At 48.4% G+C, this 22,356-nt stretch overlaps 3 protein-coding genes across 7 annotated transcripts in view; all 3 read right to left on the bottom strand.

The window, feature by feature from the left end:
- Positions 1–24: 24 nt before the first annotated feature.
- Positions 25–13,389, bottom strand: PIGS (phosphatidylinositol glycan anchor biosynthesis class S). Of its 2 annotated transcripts, none has more exons than XM_014862102.3 (12): positions 13,249–13,389; positions 12,831–12,970; positions 12,634–12,745; positions 7,809–7,898; positions 7,437–7,528; positions 5,739–5,946; positions 5,314–5,456; positions 4,483–4,597; positions 3,161–3,306; positions 2,500–2,600; positions 1,495–1,705; positions 25–1,143 (listed from the first exon to the last, which is right to left on the bottom strand). In XM_014862102.3, exons 1-12 carry the CDS (start codon positions 13,280–13,282, stop codon positions 868–870), a joined length of 1,668 nt encoding a protein of 555 aa, XP_014717588.1. In that variant the 5' UTR covers positions 13,283–13,389; the 3' UTR covers positions 25–867. The 2 variants fall into 2 exon arrangements, with proteins under 2 accessions (XP_014717588.1, XP_044600357.1); XM_044744422.2 differs by having other exon boundaries at positions 25–59.
- Positions 13,390–14,944: 1,555 nt separating this feature from the next.
- On the bottom strand, positions 14,945–18,618 carry ALDOC (aldolase, fructose-bisphosphate C). 3 transcript variants are annotated; one of them, XM_014862091.3, is made up of 10 exons: positions 18,436–18,615; positions 17,794–17,847; positions 17,222–17,343; positions 16,928–17,139; positions 16,763–16,817; positions 16,516–16,676; positions 16,310–16,393; positions 15,909–16,083; positions 15,578–15,777; positions 14,945–15,444 (listed from the first exon to the last, which is right to left on the bottom strand). In XM_014862091.3, the coding sequence occupies exons 3-10, from the start codon at positions 17,331–17,333 to the stop codon at positions 15,349–15,351; spliced, it is 1,095 nt and encodes a 364-aa protein (XP_014717577.1). In that variant the 5' UTR covers positions 17,334–17,343; positions 17,794–17,847; positions 18,436–18,615; the 3' UTR covers positions 14,945–15,348. The 3 variants fall into 3 exon arrangements, with proteins under 3 accessions (XP_014717577.1, XP_014717578.1, XP_014717576.1); XM_014862092.3 differs by having other exon boundaries at positions 17,794–17,844; positions 18,436–18,591; XM_014862090.3 differs by lacking the exon at positions 17,794–17,847 and having other exon boundaries at positions 18,436–18,618.
- A 609-nt stretch (positions 18,619–19,227) lies between these two features.
- SPAG5 (sperm associated antigen 5) overlaps positions 19,228–22,356 on the bottom strand; it is a 20,135-nt gene continuing 17,006 nt past the window's right edge. For both annotated transcript variants that reach the window (XM_014862085.3, XM_044746068.2), the window contains exons 16-24: positions 21,656–21,767; positions 21,404–21,490; positions 21,046–21,166; positions 20,817–20,928; positions 20,351–20,431; positions 20,027–20,182; positions 19,872–19,946; positions 19,661–19,741; positions 19,228–19,422 (exon numbers count right to left, since the gene is read on the bottom strand). In XM_014862085.3, the coding sequence (XP_014717571.1) occupies positions 19,351–19,422; positions 19,661–19,741; positions 19,872–19,946; positions 20,027–20,182; positions 20,351–20,431; positions 20,817–20,928; positions 21,046–21,166; positions 21,404–21,490; positions 21,656–21,767 (897 nt within the window). In that variant the 3' untranslated portion in view covers positions 19,228–19,350. The remainder of the gene's footprint in view (positions 19,423–19,660; positions 19,742–19,871; positions 19,947–20,026; positions 20,183–20,350; positions 20,432–20,816; positions 20,929–21,045; positions 21,167–21,403; positions 21,491–21,655; positions 21,768–22,356) is intronic.

The following is a 22,356-nucleotide window of genomic DNA, read 5'->3' as shown; positions in this document are numbered from 1 at the left end:
AAGGTATGCTCATACTTCGTATCATTCCAATTCACATTCAATCAATGTTTATTGAGAGCCTAGAATATGACCGACATTTCACATGCTTATATTTAATCCTCACAACCACCTTGTAAGAGAGGTATCATTAGTGCTATTTTAACAAATGAAAAACTGAGGCTCAGAGAGATTAAACGGCTTATTCAAAGCTCCCCACATGGTTAAGTGCAGAAGCAAGAGTTTGAATTCAGGCATGCTTGACCCCAAGTCCAGAACTTTCCCCACTGTACCACATTGCCTCTATGAAAGGGTGAAAGGAACTTCTGCACACACACAGCATCAGGTCCTGATCTGCCACCTTCTGGACTCCCGTCAGGCTGTACCCAACAGGTATAGTCAGCCAGGGGGGCGGGAGTAAGGGAGAAGACCCCAGAGGTGACCTGTGACTGGCCCCTTCCATGAGAACAGTGCTAGGGCTTCTCCCTAGAGAAGCATGAGCAGAGGGGGCTAGAAGCCAACCCAGGGCTTTCCCCTAACGCTCTCTCTCAGTACAAGAGGACTGTGAGGAACAGGGCAGAAGCACAACAAGCTGCCTCTGCCCCAGAGGGAGCTACGCAAAGGCCTTCATCTTTAAGCCAGATAAGGAGACCCTGATGATGCACCTTTTGAGGATAGGGGGTTGTGCACGGACTAAGGGAGGATCTGAGCCACAAGAATGGGAAGGGAAGGAAAGATGAACCCTTCTTAGAGTGTTGTACTCTGGTTGCTGGATGAGGCAGCAGAGGCTGGAGACAAATCATTCGTGATAGGCCCCATTGCTGTGCCTCTCAATCAGATACCTCCCACCCTGGCCAGAAAGGAAGGCTTTCTACTGAGATGCTGCCCTGCTCAATCTATCTTCTCAGGCTTTTTCCAGGACTTGCGGGTCTCCAGGAAGATCTTGACCAGGGACAGGAGGATGGGCACAGCCATAGGCAGGAAGAGCGGGATGTAAATGGCAAACTTCTGGTCATCAGGGAAATAGAGGAGGTGGAGTAGTGACGGGTCAAAAAAGGCACGCTCCGAGGATGTCACAGCTTCCTGGCTGGCAACGAAGGCAGAGGCCAGGTGCCCAGAGGCCAACTCCTCTGCCGCCTTCTGGACTGCAGCTACAGCCCTGTAGACCTAGGAAGTGGGCAGGGGGTTACCAGTAAGTCCTAGGCATTGGTAGTGGGGATGCTGGGCCTCACAGTGTCTTCAGTCTACCAGAAAGGTTGCCTTAAGTTCACCTAGGATACATGGAGGCCAGGATAGAAGGGCTATAGTGTATTTTCTTAGTGCCTGCTTAAAACCTCAGACCCTCATCTGGACTCTTGCTGTGGAGCTGGCACTGCCCTCTAGAGGAAGCGTGGGGCACTCAAGGATGGCATGCACACACACACCCTGAACCTCAATTGGCTCTCTGGTTTCACCACACCCTGGCCCTCAATGGCCACTCCAATTCTAGGCCACAGAATCCATCCGCTGCCTGCTTACCTCAGATGCCACATCGTCCTTGATGACAATGTTGCTGATCTTGCCCAGAAGCTGGGCCAGGGAAGTGAGAGTGGTGGTGGCTGTGGCCAGGTTCTCCACGGACCGAGCCCAGAGCAGCCGGTCTAGCTCCCAGGTCATTAGCCCTTCACTCTTAGGCCCTGAAAACAGGCATTTTGGAGGCAGCTGGGGCTGAGCAATCCCAAAGAGCAGCCTGCGGGAACAGCGAAGTGAGGTCAAAGGAGCTGAGAAGAACTAGAAGGTGGAAGAAGATGGTTAAGACTCCTAGAATAACTACTAAGATTTTCAATCTTACCCAGAACCACAGGGGTTGTAGGGAAGTACCTCGGGGTCTTGGGGTGTGAGCAGCAACACTAAGCAATAATGAGGCCCAAGCCCTGCTTTAATCAGTGTTTTCACTTTTACCTGTTTCTATATTGGACTTCCAAGATCTTGTTTGAAGAACGGTTCCATGACTAAAACGTTTCTGGTAACACCAACTTAACTTAATCCCCTCACCCTGTCTACCCTCTCTTTGGACACATGGAGCCAGTGAGCCTTAGTTAAGGGATGATTCAGGACCACCTCTGATAAGGCTTGTGTGCTGTGCCTCTCTAATCCTGCACCCAGGGCAGACATTGCCAATCAATCAGAATCCTCTTTCCAGATGAGCCCAGACACAGCCTTAGAATCCTCAACATAGGACTTCAGGCAGCCACTGGCAATAGATCAGTTAGCCCAAGAATTAATAGCTATTTTCCTAAGCACCCATAATCACATCCCATGGACCTGACATTCATGAGTCTATTTTTCCTAAAACAGTTTTTGTCAGCAACGAGTCCTTCTTAGGAGACAGATAAAACCATCCCTGGAAACCTCTCTTGGTTTCCCTGGGGCTCTACACATAGTCAAGGAATCCTTGCCAGGTGAGATTTCATTCCAGTCAGCCCAGGAGACTGTGGTCACACTCAGGGGCCATGCCTCCAAGAGGATCACCCAGGACCTTACCGCAACTGAGCCAGGAACACCTCCATCACTCGCACCATGTCCACCTCAACTCTCACTGGCAGTTTCGAGGCATTGTAGGCTTTGGGGTCCACATTGTATACCTGCAAGGGGAAATGAGGTTGCCACATCATGCCAGGATCAGGCACAGCACCACCCTAGACACTCTAGAGCCCACGAGAGAAAAAGAAGACACATTCTGTGCTCTTTAGATATTAGAAACCTGATGTATAGCAATTATTTTTTTAATATCTGCTGTTAGGAGTTTTATAAATTACCCTCATTACTCCCTCAAAAGTCCTATAACAGAGATATTTTTTATTCCACTTTAGAGTTCCTACTCATGAGAAACTCCCAGTCTAACAAGGGAGACAAAGTTCCCAACCTGGCAAGACTCCCATAGATAGAGCCAAGATCTAAAATATACACACAACAGTCCTGAGTAAGTGCCAACTGCAAGTGAAAAAGGGTCATATTATAGAAAACACTGACAGAAATAAGAAGCAGGAGGGCTGGCAGAGGAGGAGCAGGGGCTCACAGTACCCTCACTTCCCACAGGCTGGGCCACGGAGGACACCAGAGGAACAAGAGAAGGAACAGTCTCAGAGGACATCTGTCTGTCCCTGAAGCTTGGGCTCTGGGGTCTGCACAATGTGACCATTACCATAATGCCACCCCAGCGGGGACTGTGGAAGGCGTTGGTGGCCACTGGAGCCCCATCCTTGTCCTGAATGTACAGGGGGGAGTGGGCAAGCTCGGGTACATAGAGTAGGAAGTTGAGCACAGGGTAAAGGGAGGCAGCGCTGGATCCTGTGGTACAAAGAGAAGGGGAGTCAGATACCAAAACACGCTGGATCGAGATCTTAGTTCCAGGTCAGCCTCTAACTTACTGGTCACTCACTCTGGGCCTCATTTTCCCCACTGGTAATCACTAGGATATCCTTCAGTCCTGGTTGTCTGTGATAAAGAACCTCTGAACATTCTCCCAAGATGTACCACATAGATGAAGTGCAGTCCTTAGCCCCCAAATGCCCCTGGAACCTCCCCTCTTCTAAGAGGCACCCCCTTGCTTGTCTAAGACAGCTTTCTTGGCCACTGCCACATGGCACCCATATTACTATATCTCGTTTTATATACAAGTATAAATCTGACCTTAAGTCAGTTCCCTGCTTAATATCCGTCAAAGGCTAGCCATCCCTACCAGGTTAGAGTTGAAATTTCTTCATAAGGTCCTTTATGATCTGGTGCCTGCCCACTTCACCTTGGTCACTTTCTCACAGTTCAGCCACACTAAACTTCAGAGCTTCCTGAATGTCTATGTGCTCTTACATCTAAGCTCATAGTTCCCTTGTGTGAAATGTCCTTCTATTTCTAATCAGCACTGCCATAAAGCAGTCCCTCAACCAATATTTGCTGAATGAATGAATGAAGGAGGAATTTGCCGAGGCCTCATGTGCTGCCCCTCCCATACCCCTTGGTCCACAATGGCATGGCCCTGATACCTGAAATTCCACACCTAGTGATATACTCACTTTGGTTTGCCTGTATTACAGTTCTTGGTCATACCCACTCTTCCTTGGTATTACCCTGAAAATGATAAACTGGAATCCTACCTTCAAGATTCCTCAATCTCAATCAGCAGAACTGTCAGTTTGAATTCTACTTTCATGTACTTTTCCTGTTATCTTTCCTACATGTGTAACTATCCCTTTCCTGGACGGCTTGCAGGGAGGGAGACGCAGCCTATCCATTCATTTATAAAAAAGAGCTGGGAATCACATTTAATAAATGTGTTTGGATATGAAGGTGTGAAGATCTGTCATCAACAGGGTATCATGAAAAAGGAGCCTAAATGCCCAGCACTTCCTTGATGCCCTCGACCAACCCAACCTGGGAACCATCGCTACATACAACCTGCCTCCAAACCCAAGGCCTATAGGGTCCGTCCCCAGCCTGGAAGAAAAACCCTCATCCTCAGGAGCTCACCCAGCCGGGACTCCACGGGGTTGATGACGTGGGGTAGACTGTGCGAGGCCAAATAGTAGCTGGAGGAAGCTGGGTCAAAGCGGGGGTTTACCCCCAACATTGCATAGTAAAGGATCTGTGGAGCAAAGGGGGAGAACATTATTTTGTTTATACATTTATATCCCACTTTGTCCCCAAAAAGATTTGAGGTGCCTTGAAAAGATACAATTAGGACAGAGCAAAATATTAAGAGGTAAAATTAGGGCTAAGAGAAAACAGATGTAGGAAAAATATAATGAAGTCAACGGTAAAATTAATAAATACAAGCTTTGAAAACCACATATTTTACCAGGCTTTCTAACAGCCTAAACAAAGAGAGAAACAAAGAATATAATTCACTGTCCACAAGATCAAATCAAGTCAGTTATTCAGAAGTAATTACTCCCACTACCAAGACCTGATAGAAATTTCTCCCACTTTTTCCCTAAAAGGACATTATGTAATACAGAAAGCTCCATTCTCTACATCTTTATTGTTACTACATTAACATATTTCAGCAAGTTTTTTGGTTTTTTTAATAACTTTCTTAAGGATGGCACAACTGGCAAATACGGTTCTAGAGGGAGCCATAATGAAGTGAGTTTTAAATAGTATTGACAAAACTCCCCAAGCTAAACACCAAGGAGGGAAAAAAGACAGCATAATCATATACATACATGGGAAATTCCTGGCAAATCAGCAAGCTCTAAGAGCTGGAAGAACAGACTATATTTGTAAACACTAAATATGCATGGACTTTGAAAAGGATGGTGCAGCCAGGAAAAGGACTCCTCAACTTGCTCCCAGTCTCACCTGAGAGTCCACAGAGAAGTTGCCCGCAGCACTGAGGGCATTCAGGAAGGGCTGCACATAGCGCTGGACAGCCCCCTCGATGTCCCAGTGGACGTCATGGGACTTGGGGTCTGGGTTGAGTAAACTGAAGGTGATCTCATAGCCTATAGAAACAGGAGTCAGGGAAGCCAGAGGCTTCTGTGGATCAAGAGCAGCCTGTATCCCTGGCTGAGCTGAACTTGCTTTTCCTCTGGAATAGCACTGGTTGCCATCATGGAACCAAAGCGAGGATAAAACTAGGATGAGGAACACTGAGTGCTTTAAGAAAAAGCTGAGACCAGAGAAGAAAGGAGTAAAGAGTTTGCATGCAGATTCCCCTCCTGCCCCAATGCCTCCACCTTATTCATGTCCCTCTCTCTTCCCATGGCAAAGCCCAGTCACCCTACCCAAGCTGGACTTGAGAGGCCGCCTCTTATCAGAGCTCCATTTGTCCTCTGGAAGGTGGTCCGCCAGGGCCGCAGCAAGCACATCCTCAGTCAAAGACATGGCCTGGGCTACCTGGATTATGCGGCGGCCAATGATGTTAAAGGCCTCCCGGTGCATTATCCCCCGCATAACTGCTGTCCTCTTGGGCCCAATGTAGCTCATCATATCCTGTGAGAGGCAAGCAAGAGACAGAATGCCCATGGCTCAGGGAAGAAAGGAGAAGAGCACTCTGGTTCCTGTCTTTGAGACTCTGGCCTTTTGCCACTGACCAAGAGGCCTGCACCTCTCTTTAGATTCATAGTGAACTATTAACACAGCATTTCTGAACTATGGATATACATGAGTGTTTTCATTCATTTCAGATTCCTTTGCATCCCCAGTAGACATAAGTCCAGGCAATTACCTAAATCTTCACTGGCTAGAAACTAAGTGACAGCATGCTGAGCAAGAAAAGCAGAATAAACAAACTGGAAAGGTTCATATACGTAAAAGGCACACGGCAAAGAGGCAAGTACAAGAATGTTCATGATAATGTCTACATTATTTCTAATAGTAAAAATGTGGAGACACTGAAACGCCCATCAGTAACATAATGGAAAAATTATGCTATGTTATACAATGAAACATTAGATAGAATTAAACATGAATCCAGGGGCCAGCCCCAGGGCCGAGTAGTTAAGTTCATGCCCTTCAGTGGCCCAGGGTTTCACGGGTTCGGATCCTGGGCGCAGAAATGGCACTGCTCGTCCCACCAGGCTGAGGGCGGCATCCCACATGACACAACCAGAAGGACCCACAACTAAAATATACAACTATGCACTGGGGGGATTTGGGGAGAAAAAGCAGGAAAAAAAGAAAAAAGAAGATTGGCAACAGTTGTTAGCTCAGGTGCCAATCTTAAAAATAAATAAAGAAATAAAGAAATAAAAATGAATCCATTAGATTCAACTACATGTATTAGCATGGATGATTCTCTCAAACATAAATGTTGAACAAAATGAAAGTTGCAGAAGAACATATGCTGTATTATACCATTTATATACAGTTCAAAAATACGTAAAATTAAATATATTGTTTACGGAGATACAACATATGTGATAAAACTCAAAAGAAAAGTAAGAAATGATACATACAAAATATGGTCACCTTGGGCTGAGCGGGAGTGGGGTGTAACCATGGAGACGCATGGGGCTCCAACTACACTGCTATCCTGTAGTTTGGAAGCTGGGGGTGGGTACATGGATGCTCATCAAAATTTTCTTTCATCTTTTCATAAGAATTAAATATTTCATTATAAATTTAAAAAGAAAATGGTACATGGTATACCTCCCACCGAGCCTTTTGCTCATAAAGTAAAAAGGTCAATGTAGGGCCCGTGTTACCACCACAACCCATTCAATCCAGCTTCTTTCTTTTAATCCTACTGATTTTTTTTTCCCTCTTTAAATGGTCACTGAAGCTTTAACCATCTATCATTGTTGGATTTAAAAAGAGCCAGAGTCAATGAATAAATCCCTGTTTTCATTCTTTTTAAAAAATAATTGGGGAATTTTCTGTAGCGAATGGAAGAAATGGACAGCAATACTGCAAGAGGGAGATGGCCTAGGAGAGGACGAGCTGAAGGACTAAGGCAAGGCCGCAGCCTCTGCTCACCCTACCTGAGGAAGAAGCGGAGAGTGTTCAGAGATCACGTACACAGTCAGGGAGCCCTCTGATTGCTCCTGTGGCTCAGCTAACATGGTTTCTGCCTCTGGAGACAAGAGCAGGTACTGCACCAGGAGCAAAAACACCATTCCCTCTCCCCTCGGCCCACAGAGTGCCTAAGCCATCCCTCTGCCTCCCACTCACACCCAGCTGACCCTGTGGCCAGGCTTGGCCCTCAGTGGTCCAGGCGGAAACACAAGGTATCTCATTCTAAGCTTTCCCAGAAAGATTTTGGAGTTAAGACAAGGTATGGAAACTACACACTTAAAGATAAGAAGGAAAAAGAGGGTTTCATGTTGAAATGGTGTGATCACTCCTTCTGGTACCTTGCACACTGCCCAATGACAGGGCCTCCTCCTCATGGTCCAGAGCTCTCCGGTAGGCCTTCTGGAAACGGCATTTGATTTTCATTTTGTCTGAGTAGAAAAGGAAGACGCATGATGGGAAGAACACGTAACAGACCTCTCCCCACCTTCCCAGCCCTAACGCTGTCCAGCATCTGAGGATAGCAAGATGACTGCAGAGAAAGACCAAGAAGCTACAGCCACTTCTAACAATTTCTGCATGGATGATATCAAATACACAACACTCCACTTCTTCCATCTGCCCAACTCTTGCCTCTGCCTATGGACACACTACCTTCAACCTGAAGTATCCTTCCACACAGGGAAATCTATTACAATATTCAGTACATTAACAGGTGAAAGGAGAAAAACCATATGATCACTTCAATAGGTGCCCCAAAATAATTAACTTCCATGAAAATTCTTGATAAAAACAAGAAGCACACTTAACAACAACACAGAAAATACAGTTCCATCACAATCAGTAATAAAAGAAGGATGCCTGCTATCTCCTCTATTATTCAGCATGTTCTTTCTGAAGTTCCTGACCAATGTAGTAAGTGAAGAAAGAGAAATAAAACATGAATATTTGAAAGAAAGAGAGAAAATGGCCACTTTTGAAGTAGTATATTTTCCAAGAAAATCAAGGAGAACCAACTGAAAAATTATTAGAACTAGTAACAGTTCTAGATACAAGAATACGTAAGCATCAATAGCTTTCTGATAAATATGAGCAATATCCAATTAGAAAAGCAAGTATTTTAAAAATCCCAACCGTAATAACAATAAAGAACATAAAAATACCCAGGAATAAATGTATGAAACTATAAGAAAAAACCCAGGACTTTACTAAAGGACATAAAAGAAGATCTGAATAAAATGGAAAAGGAATACAAGGCTCCTGGACGGAAAGATTAAATAGTCTAAGGATGTCAATTCTCCCCAAGTTAATCTATACATGTAAGGCAATCCCAAAGGGATTTTTTTCATCCCCTGGAACTTGACAAATTGAACCTAAAATTTATTGGGCAAGTTCTTTATAGAAGAATTCTAGATCATGTATGCAGAAGAAATTATAGAGTTTAAAAATTGCCATTTTGCAACCATTAATGAAGTAGATTCCAGCATCAATGGATGCTAAAACCATCAGGTAAAACGTTAACAGGGAACTAAATATAGAGATCAAGCTGACAATAACTGAACTCACTAAATCATCTTTGCATTAACCAAAGTGAAACAACCAGCCAGTACATGCTTCATGACATACACAATAGGAAGTATACCACATCAACTATAAAGTATTCTTGCCTAAAAAATTGAACCTGATTTTAATCAAACCTATAAATCTAACTACCAGTTTATAAGAAATATGGATAATATGGGGCCGGCCCGGTGGCGCAGCAGTTAAGTGCGCACGTTCCGCTTTGACAGCCCAGGGTTCACCGGTTCAGATCTCGGGTGCGGACATGGCACCACTTGGCAAAAGGCATGCTGTAGTAGGAGTCCCACATATAAAGTAGAGGAAGATGGGCACGGATGTTAGCTCAGGGCCAGTCTTCCTCAGCAAAATGAGGAGGATTGGCAGTAGTAAGCTCAGGGCTAATCTTTCTCAAAAAAAAAAAAAAAAAGAAATATGGACAATAGAGGAATAAATTAAATGAAAGTAGGAGGAAGCAATCTGCCAAATCCAGAATATGAAACGTTCTATAAAACAAATGACCTGGTTTCTCCAACAAATCAATGAAAAGAAGTTGCATTGGGATGGGGTAGGAACAGCTAATATACAATGAAAGAGATTTAACAAAATGCAGTATGTTGATCCTGATTAGAATAAACCAGCTGTAAAAGGACACCTTTGAGATAATTAAGGAAATCTGAATACAGACTGGAAATTAGGTGACATTAAGGAGTTATGGCTAATGTGGTTAGGTGTGATAATGGTAGTTATGTTTAAAAAACAAAAAAACCCTTCAATGGCTTCCCTTCCCATCCAGAATAAAAGCCACATGTGAGTCTGGGCCCCTTTTCCCACTCTGGTTTTATTTCATTTCCTCTTCCTCTCTCCCTCACTCACCTCACTCTAGCCACAATGCCATTCTTACTGTCCTGCAAAGGCACCACCCCTGCTCCCACCTCAGGACCTTATACTTGCTTTTCTCTGTGCCAAAAATGCTCCTCTCCCAGATATCTACACAACTTACTCCTTCACCTCTTTTAGGTCTTTACTTGAATGTCCTGTTTTCAAATGATACCTTTCCCTGTCACCCTATCTAAAATGGCAAAGACCTCCCCATCCCCCAAGAAAATCTCTCTATCCCCCTGCCCTGTTCTATTTTTTTCCTATCACCATCTAACACCCATTTTTCTTGTTTATCCTTTTAATTATCTGTTCTCCTCTTTTTTGTTCACTGTAGCAACTACAACAGTATCTGACACAGGAACTCAATATTTGTTGAATAAATGAACAACACTATTACTAGTCCTAATTAACAGATGAGAAAACCAAGGTTTAGAGAGGTTTAACATCCTCACCCAAATTCACACAAATAAGTGGCAGAACCAAGGCTTTAACTCAGCTCTCTTATACCAAATTCCATACTCTTGGCCACTCCACATACTACCTTCCCAGTATGTCCATACTATTGAACACTGTGTCACTAAATCTGAAGAAGTCCACGACAAATTGACAACAATCAAGTTGCAAACTGACATGTGAGGTATGACCCAATTTTTGTTTTGAGAAACAAAATGTATGTGTGTGTACCTTAGGTTAAACCATATGACATATGATCTTTTAAAAAATGTTTGACCAAGGTTAAAAAACTAGAAACTCGGGGCCAGCCCAGTGGCACAGCGGTTAAGTTCGCAAGTTCTGCTTTGGCAGCCCGGGGTTCATGAGTTTGGATCCTGGGTGCGGACATGGCACTGCTTGGCAAGCCATGCTGTGGCAGGCGTCCCACTTATAAAGTAGAGGAAGATGGGCATGAATGTTAGCTCAGGGCCAGTCTTCCTCAGCAAGAGAGGAGGATTGGTGGTAGATGTTGGCTCAGGGCTAATCTTCCTCAAAAAAAAACCAAAAAACAAAAAAAACTAGAAAGTAAATGGCACATAGGCACTTCATGATCTGGACTCAGCCTACATCTCCAGTCACTCCCAATCTTTCACTTCACACTCCAGAAAGGTAAAACTGCTCATAGATCACCCCTCCATGCTTTTACACGGGAGGCAGTATGGTTTGTTGGTTGAAAGCTTGAACAGTAGAATCAGTCAGGCCTGGATTTGTTTATTTATTTATTACTTTTTTGAGGAAGATTAGTCCTGAGCTAACTGCTGCCAATCCTCCTCTTTTTCCTGAGGAAGACTGGCCCTGAGCTAACATCCGTGCCCATCTTCCTCTACTTTATATGTGGGACACGTACCACAGTATGGCTTGCCAAGCAGCGCCATGTCCCCACCCGGGATCCTAACCAGCCAACACCAGGCCACTGAAGCAGAATGTGCGCACTTAACCACTGCGCCACTCGGCCAGCCCAGGCCTGGATTTAAATCCCAGTTTCACCTCTTACTAGCTAGCTGTGTGATATGGGACAAATTAAAAACTCTAAGTCCATTTTTTCGTTTATAAAATGGGGATCATAATGTTAGAGAGGATTAAATGAGGTAACACATGTAAAGTGCTTTACCCAGTTTCTGGCATATAGTAAATAACTAATATTAGCTATCATTATTACTGGCTCATGCTATTCCCTCCTTCCCCTCCTCATTTAACCCGAACTCCTACACATTCTTTAAAAATCCTCAGGGGGCCAACCCCATGGCCGAGTGGTTAAGTTCGCGCGCTCCCCTTCGGAGGCCCAGGGTTTTGCCGGTTTGAATACTGGGCACGGACATGGCACCGCTCATTGGGCCATGCTGAGGCGGCGTCCCACATGCCACAACTAGAAGGACCCACAACTAAAAATACACAACTATGTATTGGGGGGCTTTGGGAGAAAATGGAAAAATAAAATCTTAAAAAAAAATCCTTAAAAATTACATCCCCTGAAACCTTCTCTGCCTTTTTTTCCTCCCAGACAGTTAAAGGCTCTTTATTAAGAGCAACCTCTGCTTTTTTTTTTTTTTTTTAAGATTTTATTTTTCCTTTTTCTCCCCAAAGACCCCCAGTACATAGTTGTGCATTTTTAGTTGTGAGTCCTTCTAGCGGTGGCATGTGGGACGCCGCCTCAGCCTGGCCTGACAAGCAGTGCCATGTCCGCACCCAGGATCTGAACCGGAGAAACCCTGGGCCACTGAAGCAGAGCGCATGAACTTAACCACTCGGCCACAGGGCAGCCCCATAACTGTTTCTTATATACTTCTACTGTGATTTCTTTATCTAAGTGTCTCTCTGCCCTGACTATGAATTTTATTATCAATTTCTTATTCATCCCCAAATTCCTGGTACTAAGAAAAGTGCCTAACGCTCAGTAAAGTGTTTAACGTTAACCTGAATAAGGCCTGTGTGTGCAAGTCCAACTTGATTCCAATCCCTGCGTTCTTTCCACTACATTCTACTTCCTCCCCTGTCCCCTAATGAGCATCAACTGCTTCTGATCAGGTAACTGTTTTATGAACAAAATTGCCTCCTTAATAATGAACGCTGAATTTAAAGCTGCTTTTCCTCTAACCAAACACACTGTTCACCCAGAGAGGCCTTTTAGTAAATTTTTAACTACCTTTATGTGATACTCGCGCTCCTTCTACCCAACCCATCTCTGGACTGAGCTCACACTGGAAAGGCAGCGCTGACCCGCCCCCAGGAACTCACATTTCAGAGGGATCTCTCTCTCATGCACAACGGTGAAGGGCAGCTTCTCCTGGTCGTCCAGTGGTACTGAGTCCCGAGTAAACACGACAGTGACGGGCACCATGAGTCGCAGCTACGGGAAGGAGGATCAGGGCCACCAGCTGAGTCTCCACCTTGCGGGTGGGCTGTCCCCTGGCCCTCCCGCACCGAGGTCTCACCTGCAGGGCATTCAGCCCACTGATCTGGGAGTAAGGCAACGGGGCCCGGTAGGTCTCCGTGGTCTTCCACCAGAGCGGCAGCCCCAGCACGATGGCCACCGCAGCGAAGAAGAGGGCGGCGCGCTTGCCTCGGACCACCTCTGGAGGGACGGAGGGACAGACTGAGGTGCCGAAAGCGGGCTCGGGTGCCGGCCCCACTCCCAACAAGGAGGAGCCCCGGCAATCGGTACCCAGAGGCTCTCGGACCGCGCCCGTACGGATCCCCGTGCGAGCGGCCCGGGCCTCAGTCTGAAGGGATCTTGTCTGAAGCGGCCCCTGACCCCCAGTCCGCGGGACCTCGGGCACACCACAATCCCCACTCCCGCATCTCTCCGTCGCAATAAGCCAGCCGCAGGCCCCCACCCGAACGCCACTGCACCTAGGTCTGTGGCAGCTGCCCCGGCTGCCGCCATGCTGGCTTCCGGCTGCTCCAGCCGCCAAAAGGCGGAGTTGCGTAGGCCTCCCCCAATCAGAAACTCGCAGCGAGGGGGCGGGGCCACGGCCGCGATCGCGGCCAATCGCGAGCGGCCCTCCAGACGCGCAGGCGGAGAAGGCCGGCGAGCGTGGGCGGGGTGCGCAGGGAGCCTCGCCCGGAGTTTGCATGGTCAGCACGGAGCCCGGAGGCTGTCGAGGGGCTGTGCCCTTGTCGGCGTGGATGGAAGGTGCTTGGTTAGTCCGCTTCCTTGTAGAACACACTTTTAGCTCTGGGGATTAAGAGCGCAAATCTGCAGTCGTTGCAGACTAGCTGGGCGACCATGGGCAGTTCTAAGTCTCAGCTTTCTCAACTGGAAAATGGAGATGTTTGCCAAAATGAGGTCATTCATGTTATGAGCCTGGCACACGGCAAGCACTCAAATGTCACCTATCACCATCACTGTTTATTATCCCTACCATAGAGGTCTTTTTCCAGACACCCACTCCTCAAGCTTCAAACATGGAGGTGACAAGCTAGTAGTACCTTTTTAGCGTATTTGGCTCATGGAGTTTTTAAAATAAATTTGAATTCATTTCCAACTTGTAAAAGTCCGGATACTTCACTTAAAATTCTTGAAAATTCACGATCACAGCCTCTGGATCCTGATTACTTTGGTTCGGATCCTGGCTTCACCCCTTCAACTGAGTGATCTTGAGAAGTTAACCTCTCTGTTCCTGTTTCCTCACATTAAAATTGGGATAGTGTAGTAAATGAGTGAACAAATACCAAGTGATTAGAATAGGGCCTGGCAGGAGCACATAGAAAGTGCTACGTAAGCGTTGGCTAAGTTTGTTAATATAAGGTCAAGTCACATTGTGCCTACGTTCCAATATTGCAATAATTAGCAGGGTAGAGCCCTGGTTGTGCACTTTACACAGAACATGGCCTTCCCAGTTGACACAGAACACATCAGCAGGTTCTCTTATCTTTTTACCTGCTCAGATAGATCCAGGTGTTCAAACTACCCCTATACCCCAGCCAAGTGGTCCAAGTTCAGCATGCGACTTCACCAGGTCTGCCCTTGCCCAGACCCTCAAATTGGTCCCCTCTGTGCCCCCATCTACCCCAAATGGGAGTAGGCAATAGCCCTTGGCAGCCTCCTAGATACCTTGCTCAGTCTGGCAGTCCTGAGCCTTGGGGTTTTTCCTTGTTGGGCAGCAGCCCAGGTGGTCCCCTGGGGTGGCTCCCCCTAGCCAAATGTGTCAAGCCCCAGCAGGACTCAACACAGCTGAGAAGTAAGAAACTCCCAAACCCTCTTATCCCAGTTTTGGGCCTTGAACAAAAACTGCCTTCGGGAGTTGCTCAAGTCTTGCTTCACTCCATCCTTCTGCAGCTGCAGCCTAGTGCCTCTGATGTGGCAGTCCCTGAAAGACTTGCAGCCCTCTATACTGCCACGCTCCAGCATTGGACATTAATAGGCAAGAGCCTGAGCTGGGAGTGGTGACTGGGTGTGCCCTTCCCCCATAAACTTAAAGCACGGTAAAACTTAAAACCCCCCCTCTCCACCTCCACAATCAGAGAGCTCAGAGACAGAGTCAGCGCAGAGATCAGAAACTGGGAGGTGGGAATTTGATGTGTAAAAGAGACAGACAAAGTAGCATGTTTTGCTACCATTTATTTGCTATGTGGTATGTACCCAAGGCATGAGTCAGGTCTGGTGTCCTACCCTCTGATCTCAGGAGAGAGGGCAGGCAAGAAGAGTCCAAGGAGAAGCTATCCCATCATGGGGAAGTTGTAGGGGCTGACAGAGGCAGGGGAAAGACCCAGACATCCTGCTCTGACTTCTAGCAAGTTCTCCTGCCCTCAGTCATGAAGGGCTCCCTATCCTCCCGTCCAAAGGTCCCAGGTGCAGCAATGGGAGAGGGGAAGGGAGGAGGAAAAAGGAAGATGACTCAGTGCTGAATGGAGGCATCTCTGCTCTGCATGGCTATTTGGCCCTGGTCCTAACTACAGGCAAACTGGGTTCAGATGGCCAGGCCAAGTGCTGTGGTATGGAGTAGAGACTCAGTAGGCATGGTTGGCAATGTAGAGGGACTGTGCTGCTGCTCCACCATCTTCTCCACTTCCTTCATACTTGCCCTGGGCTGCAAGCCCATTCACCTGCAAAAGGGAAGAGGGGTAAGCAGCCTGATCCAGCCCACAGGTGCCAAACCCTGCCTAGGCTATAGCCTCCAGGTGCTGCCCCCTGCCTAGCTACACACCACCTCCCCAACCACCACCTCTAGCTCCCAACCTCAGCCCGCTTGATAAACTCCTCAGTGGCGGCCCCAGCATTGTCCTGTTGCCCTCGCCAGGCATTGAGTGCAGAGGCCTGCAGGGCCCGTCCATAGGAGAAGGTGAGGGCCCAGGGCCGGGGAAGAGGGCAGCGGTTGATAGCATTGAGGTTGAGTGATGCCTCCTCTTCACTCTGACCCCCAGACAGGAAGGTCACTCCTAGAGTGGAGAAGAGAAGACAACGGGTCAGTCACTCCCTATTTTTCCAGCGTAAGGGACCCCTGAAGGCCACAAGAAGAACATGAGGATGAATCTTAGAGATGGGAACAAGTTAGGAAGTAAGGTGGTACCTGGGACAGCTGGGGGCACAGAGCGACGCAGGGCAGTGACAGTTGCCATGGCAATCTCCTCTGGGCTATACTTAATGGGACAGGCATGGCCAGGGGTCACCATGTTGGGCTTGAGCAGGGTCCCCTCTAGGTACACATGATGGTCACTCAGGGCCTTGTACACAGCAGCTAGGACCTGGGGATCAGAGAAGGTTTATTAGGTTCTGGGCCCTTGCCACTGATTGCTCTATGCTCCCTGACTAGGGGTGGGTGGGCATGACTGTGAAGGTCAGTATAGGCTCAGACTCACAGGTCTGTTTTAGGATCCAGTAAAAGAGTGCTGGGGGAGAGTGCCTGCATCTGAGCAGGAACTATGGGGAACAGGCTCCCCTGTCAGTGTCTGTGCCCAGGTGTGGACTCACCTTCTCTGTAACATACTGGCAACGTTTGAGGTCATGGTCTCCATCAGGCAGGATTTCTGGTTCCACAATAGGCACAATGCCATTCTGCAGGTAAGAATAGAGTAGCTTGGGAGAGGTAGTAGGCAGGATGGGAGAAAGCCCTGTAACCCTCTCCCCACCAGGCCCAGGGAACCCCATCTGATCCCCTCACACACATATACACAAACCTGCTGGCAGATGCTGGCATAGCGGGCCAGCACATTGGCATTCTCCAGAATGGCAAGTGCTGAGGGTGTGCGCTCGCTGATTTTCAGCACACAGCGCCACTTGGCGAAGTCTGCACCATCCTTCTTGTACTGGGCACAGCGTTCCGAGAGCCCATCCAGCCCTGCAGGCACAGTGTCAGCCTCATCACTCTTTGCCAGCATCAACTACCCCACAACCCTATGGTCCTGAAGCCTACCCATCCTGTACCTTGAGTGGTGGTTTCTCCATCAGTCCCGGCTAGAGGCACTACACCCTTGTCAACCTGTAGGGGAAACACAGGTAGAGGGCTGAACTCAAGCAACGTTCCCCTTGCCACCCCTCACACACACATCAGTTTCCATGCTCAACCCCATCCAGGGCCAGTGGCTGCACCTTGATGCCCACGACAATGCCCTTATCCTGGATGGTACGGACGAAGGGGACACCATTATCATCTTTCTGGTAGAGTGTCTCATGGAAGAAGATGACACCTCCAATGCACTTCTTCACACGGTCATCGGCACTGAACAAGACCTGGCGGTACAAACGGCGGTTCTCCTCTGTGTTCTCCACCCCGATCTGGCTCAGCCGCTTGGCCATGCTGCCTAGAGGCAAAGAGGGTTGGCAAGGTCATTCCAACAGCTCCCTGGTCACCTCTACCCCACCTGGCCATAGGCACCCACCTACCTACAGACTCATCTGCGGCCAGAATGCCTTTGCCTGGGGCCACAATCCGAAGGGCAATGTCGGACAACTCCTTTTTCTGCTCGGCAGAAAGGGCTGGGTACGAGTGAGGCATGGTGACAGCTCTGTGAAATGGAGACAAGATATAAAAACTGGACCCCACCCACTACTTCCTCTGCTTCCTCTCCTGGCCATATGGGCCAAATGGCAGCCACCCCTGACCCCCCAACACCCAACAAGCATGGAGCTGGAAATAGGGCAGCAGTCCTTGGCATGAGTCCTGGGCGTCAAAGTGGCACCAATCCCACTGACAGCTAGCAGGCTTGGGCCCCAGTTCCCACATCGCCTTTTGTCCCTGGTGGGCACCCTTCCCAGCCCCAGGGAAAGATGCAGGGTGGGGGTGGGGAGGTGAGCAGCCCTGAAGCTATCGGTCTTCTTATGAAACTACTGCTCAAACGAAGAGGCCAATCCTTCTTTCACTGAATTTGGCCCCTTCGTCAGGTAGGCATAAGCCCTAACCTTCCAGCTTCCCTTTTCTCATCATCATTAGAACCCCTAGGGAAAAGTGCACTTACTTTCAAGGCTTCAGGATGAGGCAAAAGTACCCATCACCCCTCTTCCCTTGGCTTCTGGAGGAAAAGGTTGAGAGGAGGGGGGCAGATAGGGAGTAGGAATGGCACAAATAACTGCCACAGACTTGCATAACTTCTTTTCCATACCCCAAAACTGACTGCGTATGCAGTCAGATTGGAGCAGAGGATCAGGGTTGAAAGGAATAAGTAGAGAGCCTGAGAAAGGGAGGGAGAGATGCAGGAGGAGCAGGGAGGAGACTCGTAGGGAGGTGATGGTTAGACAGGCTAACTAGTCAGCAGAAAGGACCTCGACCAGGGGGACAGAGAAGGCAAGAGAACTGGAGAGGAAACAGCCTAGGAGAGGGAGCAGGCTGACATTAAAATAGTCTGGGTGGGAGAGGCTGACCCCAAGGAAAAATCCAGTAGGTAGGAAGATTTGGGATTGGAAAAGCTGAGGTCTAGACGTGGTGTCGTGGGGCAGGCTGAACCATGGGGTTTCAAGTGGGCAGAAATGAGAGAGGATGTAAGGAGAGCGCCCAGAAGGCACATCCAGGGACCCCGGGAACAGGGCAAGGATGGCAGGGGGAAGAGTCAGGGAGAGGAAGGGGAGATGCTGAGCTTCTCCCGCCTCGCCCTGGGCCTCACCTGTGCGCAGTGAGTTAGCAGCAGCAGCCACACCAACAGCTCGAGGTCAGGTCGGCAACAGCTGTGGCTCCAGCCACGGCTCCTGTAAATGAGGCTGCGGATGCCGCAGAGCTACGTGACTCCCCCCGGGGGGCGGGGCCAGCACCTCCCCCGCCCTGGCCACGCCCCCTCCTCAGGACTGGTGCTCGTGGCAGGGTCACGCCCACAGGGGCGGGGCGACGAGGTGGAGTGACTCCCCTGCCAGGATCTCGGAGGCTGTTGTGGTCTGTCCCCCCGCCCACCTCGTGGATCCCTGCCACCAGGGCCCCAGAGGCAGGAAATGGCCTTGCCCTCATTTCTGCCACAATTGCCTTTACCATATGCCAGGCATTGTGCTGGATGTTAGGGATTAAGCCTGGTCTGGTGAAGAAGAGTCACCTAAATTGTCACAACAGGTCAAGTAGGTAGGACAGAGCCACCAACAAAGTGCAGGAGTCCAGGACAGGGAGTAAGGAACTGAGTTTCTTTCTATGCACCCCTTATTCACCTGGGCTTACCCAGGAGGGGGATGGAGAAGGTAAGAGAATGAACCCTTGTCTGTTTCCCTCCAGGCCAGGAGCCAGAGAACAAGCAGTCCTGTGCCCAGAGTATTTGGGGAAGCAAGAGAAGAGCAGACGGGCAGCCGGCTTTGGCTCTGGATGAGCGGGAGAGGTGTGTGGAGGGTGCCCAGGCAGGAGGGCCAAGCTGCCTCTCCCCTACCTCATCCACCCCACTCCCACCCAAGAAATAAGATTCAGTGAGCTTGAAGAAATACATTAAATATACTTTATTTAAATAGCATTAAACATAGCTGGCTCTATGCCAATTGGTCCCGGTGCTGGGGTAAGGGAATATTGCAGGTAAAAACAGGTGAAATAGATTCTAGCTTTCAGTTTCTTAGCTCAGAAATTCCATCAATCCCTGTAGCTCCTTGCAACCCCTGACGACCTCTGGGATGGACAGCAGAGTCTGGGAAGAGAGGCAGAAAAGGCAACTCAGGGTCACAGGCTCAAAGCCCAAGGCTCCCAGGCCAAGGAAGCACCCACTGAGTTACAGGGGAGAAAAAAGAAGCCAGAGAGAAACCTGCAACAGTAAGTCAGGCCCAGCTCTCAGCACAGGCTGGGAACCAGAGCTATGCTCATCAGTACCTCCAGGGCCAGGCTTTGTACCAGGTGCCTTAGTCGCATCAACTCCCTCCCTCCTTTACCTCATAAATATGCTGAACAATGTCATCTAGTTTCTTTAACTCCTTGTCAGAGCGCCGGAGATTCTCCTCCAGGATGTTTCTCTAGAACACAAATAGGTTGCATAAGTCCTATGCTTAAAAGAACAGCATAGCTTGTGGAACGAAGAAAATACGGCAGGGCAGTTGCTAGTGGTGGTGGAAAATGGCCCTGGAACCACCTGGGAATTCTTACATGGCTCTGGAACTTGACCATGAGTTTTGCCTTCTCATTTTTCATCTCCAGGAACATCACCCTCAGCTTGTCCACCTACGGGTATGTCCAGATCAGTAGGGGCACAGCCTAGGGTTCCCGCCAGCTGCCCAGCGCCTCTGTTAACTCTAAGTCACCTCCTGGGAGAGCCACACTTTCTCCTGGATCCAGTCAGTGGCCATGGGCTGACAGTCGGGATTCAGCTGGCCTGCCAGAGTCTCCTGGAGGACCTTAGTCTCTGTCTCTGCACGCCGAAGTGAGCGGGTTAGCTGGGTCACCTCCTCTCTAAGGCTCTGGGAATGAGAACGGAGAGGTATCCAGTAGCTCTCAAAGGTCCTCTCTTTCTTATCCCATGTGGTGAACAAGGGTAGACCAAGGGATCCACTTCCCACATCTGGGATCCTGGCTATCAGCTACCAGTGACCCAGAGAGCAGAGGGCCAGGCATCATGACGAACGTACAATGAGCTCGCCACTCTTGTCTATCTGCTCTAGGATCTTCTCATTCTGCTGCTGGATCACTTCCTGGAGCTCCTTTTCATTCTGTGAGGGAAAGGGAGGTAAGAAGGCAGTGGGAGATCTGGTTTGCTTGCGGTCCTTGACAGGAGATAGAATTTAGTGTCTGACCCACGCTCAGACCAGGTGATACTAATTGATAACACTCCAATTCTTCCTCTAGAGCTAAGCCAAGCAAGGCACATTTTAGTGTTGAGAGTTCTGCTAGAGTTCCCGACTAGGTCAGCCTGGGAGATAGGTCAGCCCACAGCTGATTCCCAAACATGTAAAATGTCTGACCCCAGGAAGGGCAAAACTAGGGCAATGGTTGGAAAATCCCCACCACCCAGGTTCCTGGAGAGACAATGGCTCCCAGTGGGCCAGAAGAGCTGCCCCAGTTCTTCGTCGCCCCACTTCTAGGCCCCTCCTTCACCTTGTAGCGCAAGCACAAGGCCTGGTTCAGCTTCTCTATGTCTGCTTCCTTTGCCTTCTGGGCTTCCTGATGCTGCTCTTCCTGGACCTGTAACCTAGCCTGCAGATCACAACTAGGGGAAGGAAGAATTCAGCATTATTTCTGTCCTCTCGGGAGCTGGCTGGGCCCTTGAGCTATGGGGCTGTCTCACTTGACCTGCCCTCTCTCACCAAGACTGCACTCCACTCACATCTTTTGCTGCAGAGTCCTCACAGCTTCTTCTTTAGACTCTTGCAGCAGGGAGCATAGGCTCTGAAGCTCCAGAGTCATAGTACTCATTTCTGCCAGGCTCTTCTCCATGCCTGGGGTCTCTGAAAGAGAAAATCCTAGAGGTAGAGCCCTTTCACTCTGGAAGGAAATGTGTAGCCATCATTTCCACATTTATCCATGTTCCCCACCCACAGGGACATTACAGATCCCAAAAGGCAGAAATAAAATGAGCTCAACTAGAATTGAGGTTTTTAGAGCAGAGCACTTCTCACTGCTTTAGTCTTTATCATCACTACCAGATCTAGAAATGAGGCAGGATCCCAGGAGCCCATCCTAACCTGTAGGCTGAAGAGAAACCATTGATGCTACTCGAGTGAAAGCACTCTTGTCACTTCCAAGCAAGGGCACAGGTGCTGCTTCTGGCTCTAAAACAAAAACCAACCATGGTAGGGTGCCCCTCTGGTGACCCAGTCAAGGGTCTGCCATAATGGCAGCCAGGGAGAGAGGTCTGTTGGTGGGCATCTTCAACAGCTGAAGATATCAGGAGCAGGGTCACAATTTCCCCACCCCTAAAATCCAGGGCCTTTAACCTTCATCTGCCACAGCTGTCAAGATGCTTCCCAAGAAGGCGCTGTCAGTGGGCAGAGGGTGTTCCTGGGCAGGAGCACAAGCTGTGCTTATCAGGAGGGTCTCCAGGTCAGCCTTAGGGAAAAGGAGAAAAAAATCAGCTGTTTTTCAGGGTTAGTGATTTCCCTGACCTCCCAGGTACTCACCAGTCATCTCCTCCAGAATGCTGTTCAGTCTATTACCTCTCTTCTCTAACTTCAACGTCTCCATTAACTCCTTTCCCTGAACTTCACTCTCTCTCACTAAAACAACAATTTTAAAAAACCTTCTTCTTACCTTAAATCCCCTTTTAGCTACTGCCTTTTCTCTTTCCCTTCAATTAAAAAAAAGAAGAGCCTACATTTCTTGCCTAAAATTCTCACCATCTATTGACTCCCCAGGCCACTACACTCAGGCTTCTGCTTCACCATTCCACCAAAATTCTCGCTATTTGGGTCACCAATGGCATCCTTACTTTCAAATGCAATGGACACTTTTCACCTCTTATTTTACCTGACCTATTTGATAATTGATGACCATGTTCCTCTTTTTAGAATGTTCCTTTTCTTAGCTTTTCTCTGTCCTTCATAGGTAGGCCTCATACATTTCTGGCTATTTCTTCTCTCTATCCACAAATCCTTCCTTAACTGTTGGGCTCCTTTTGGTTCCTCTTTGGCCCTCTTTA

The sequence above is a fragment of the Equus asinus genome, chromosome 13 (genome assembly GCF_041296235.1).
Source record: "Equus asinus isolate D_3611 breed Donkey chromosome 13, EquAss-T2T_v2, whole genome shotgun sequence".
In the NCBI taxonomy this organism is placed as follows: domain Eukaryota; kingdom Metazoa; phylum Chordata; class Mammalia; order Perissodactyla; family Equidae; genus Equus; species Equus asinus.
Note: the sequence above shows the minus strand (reverse complement) of the source record. Positions and strands in the feature narration are given on the sequence as shown.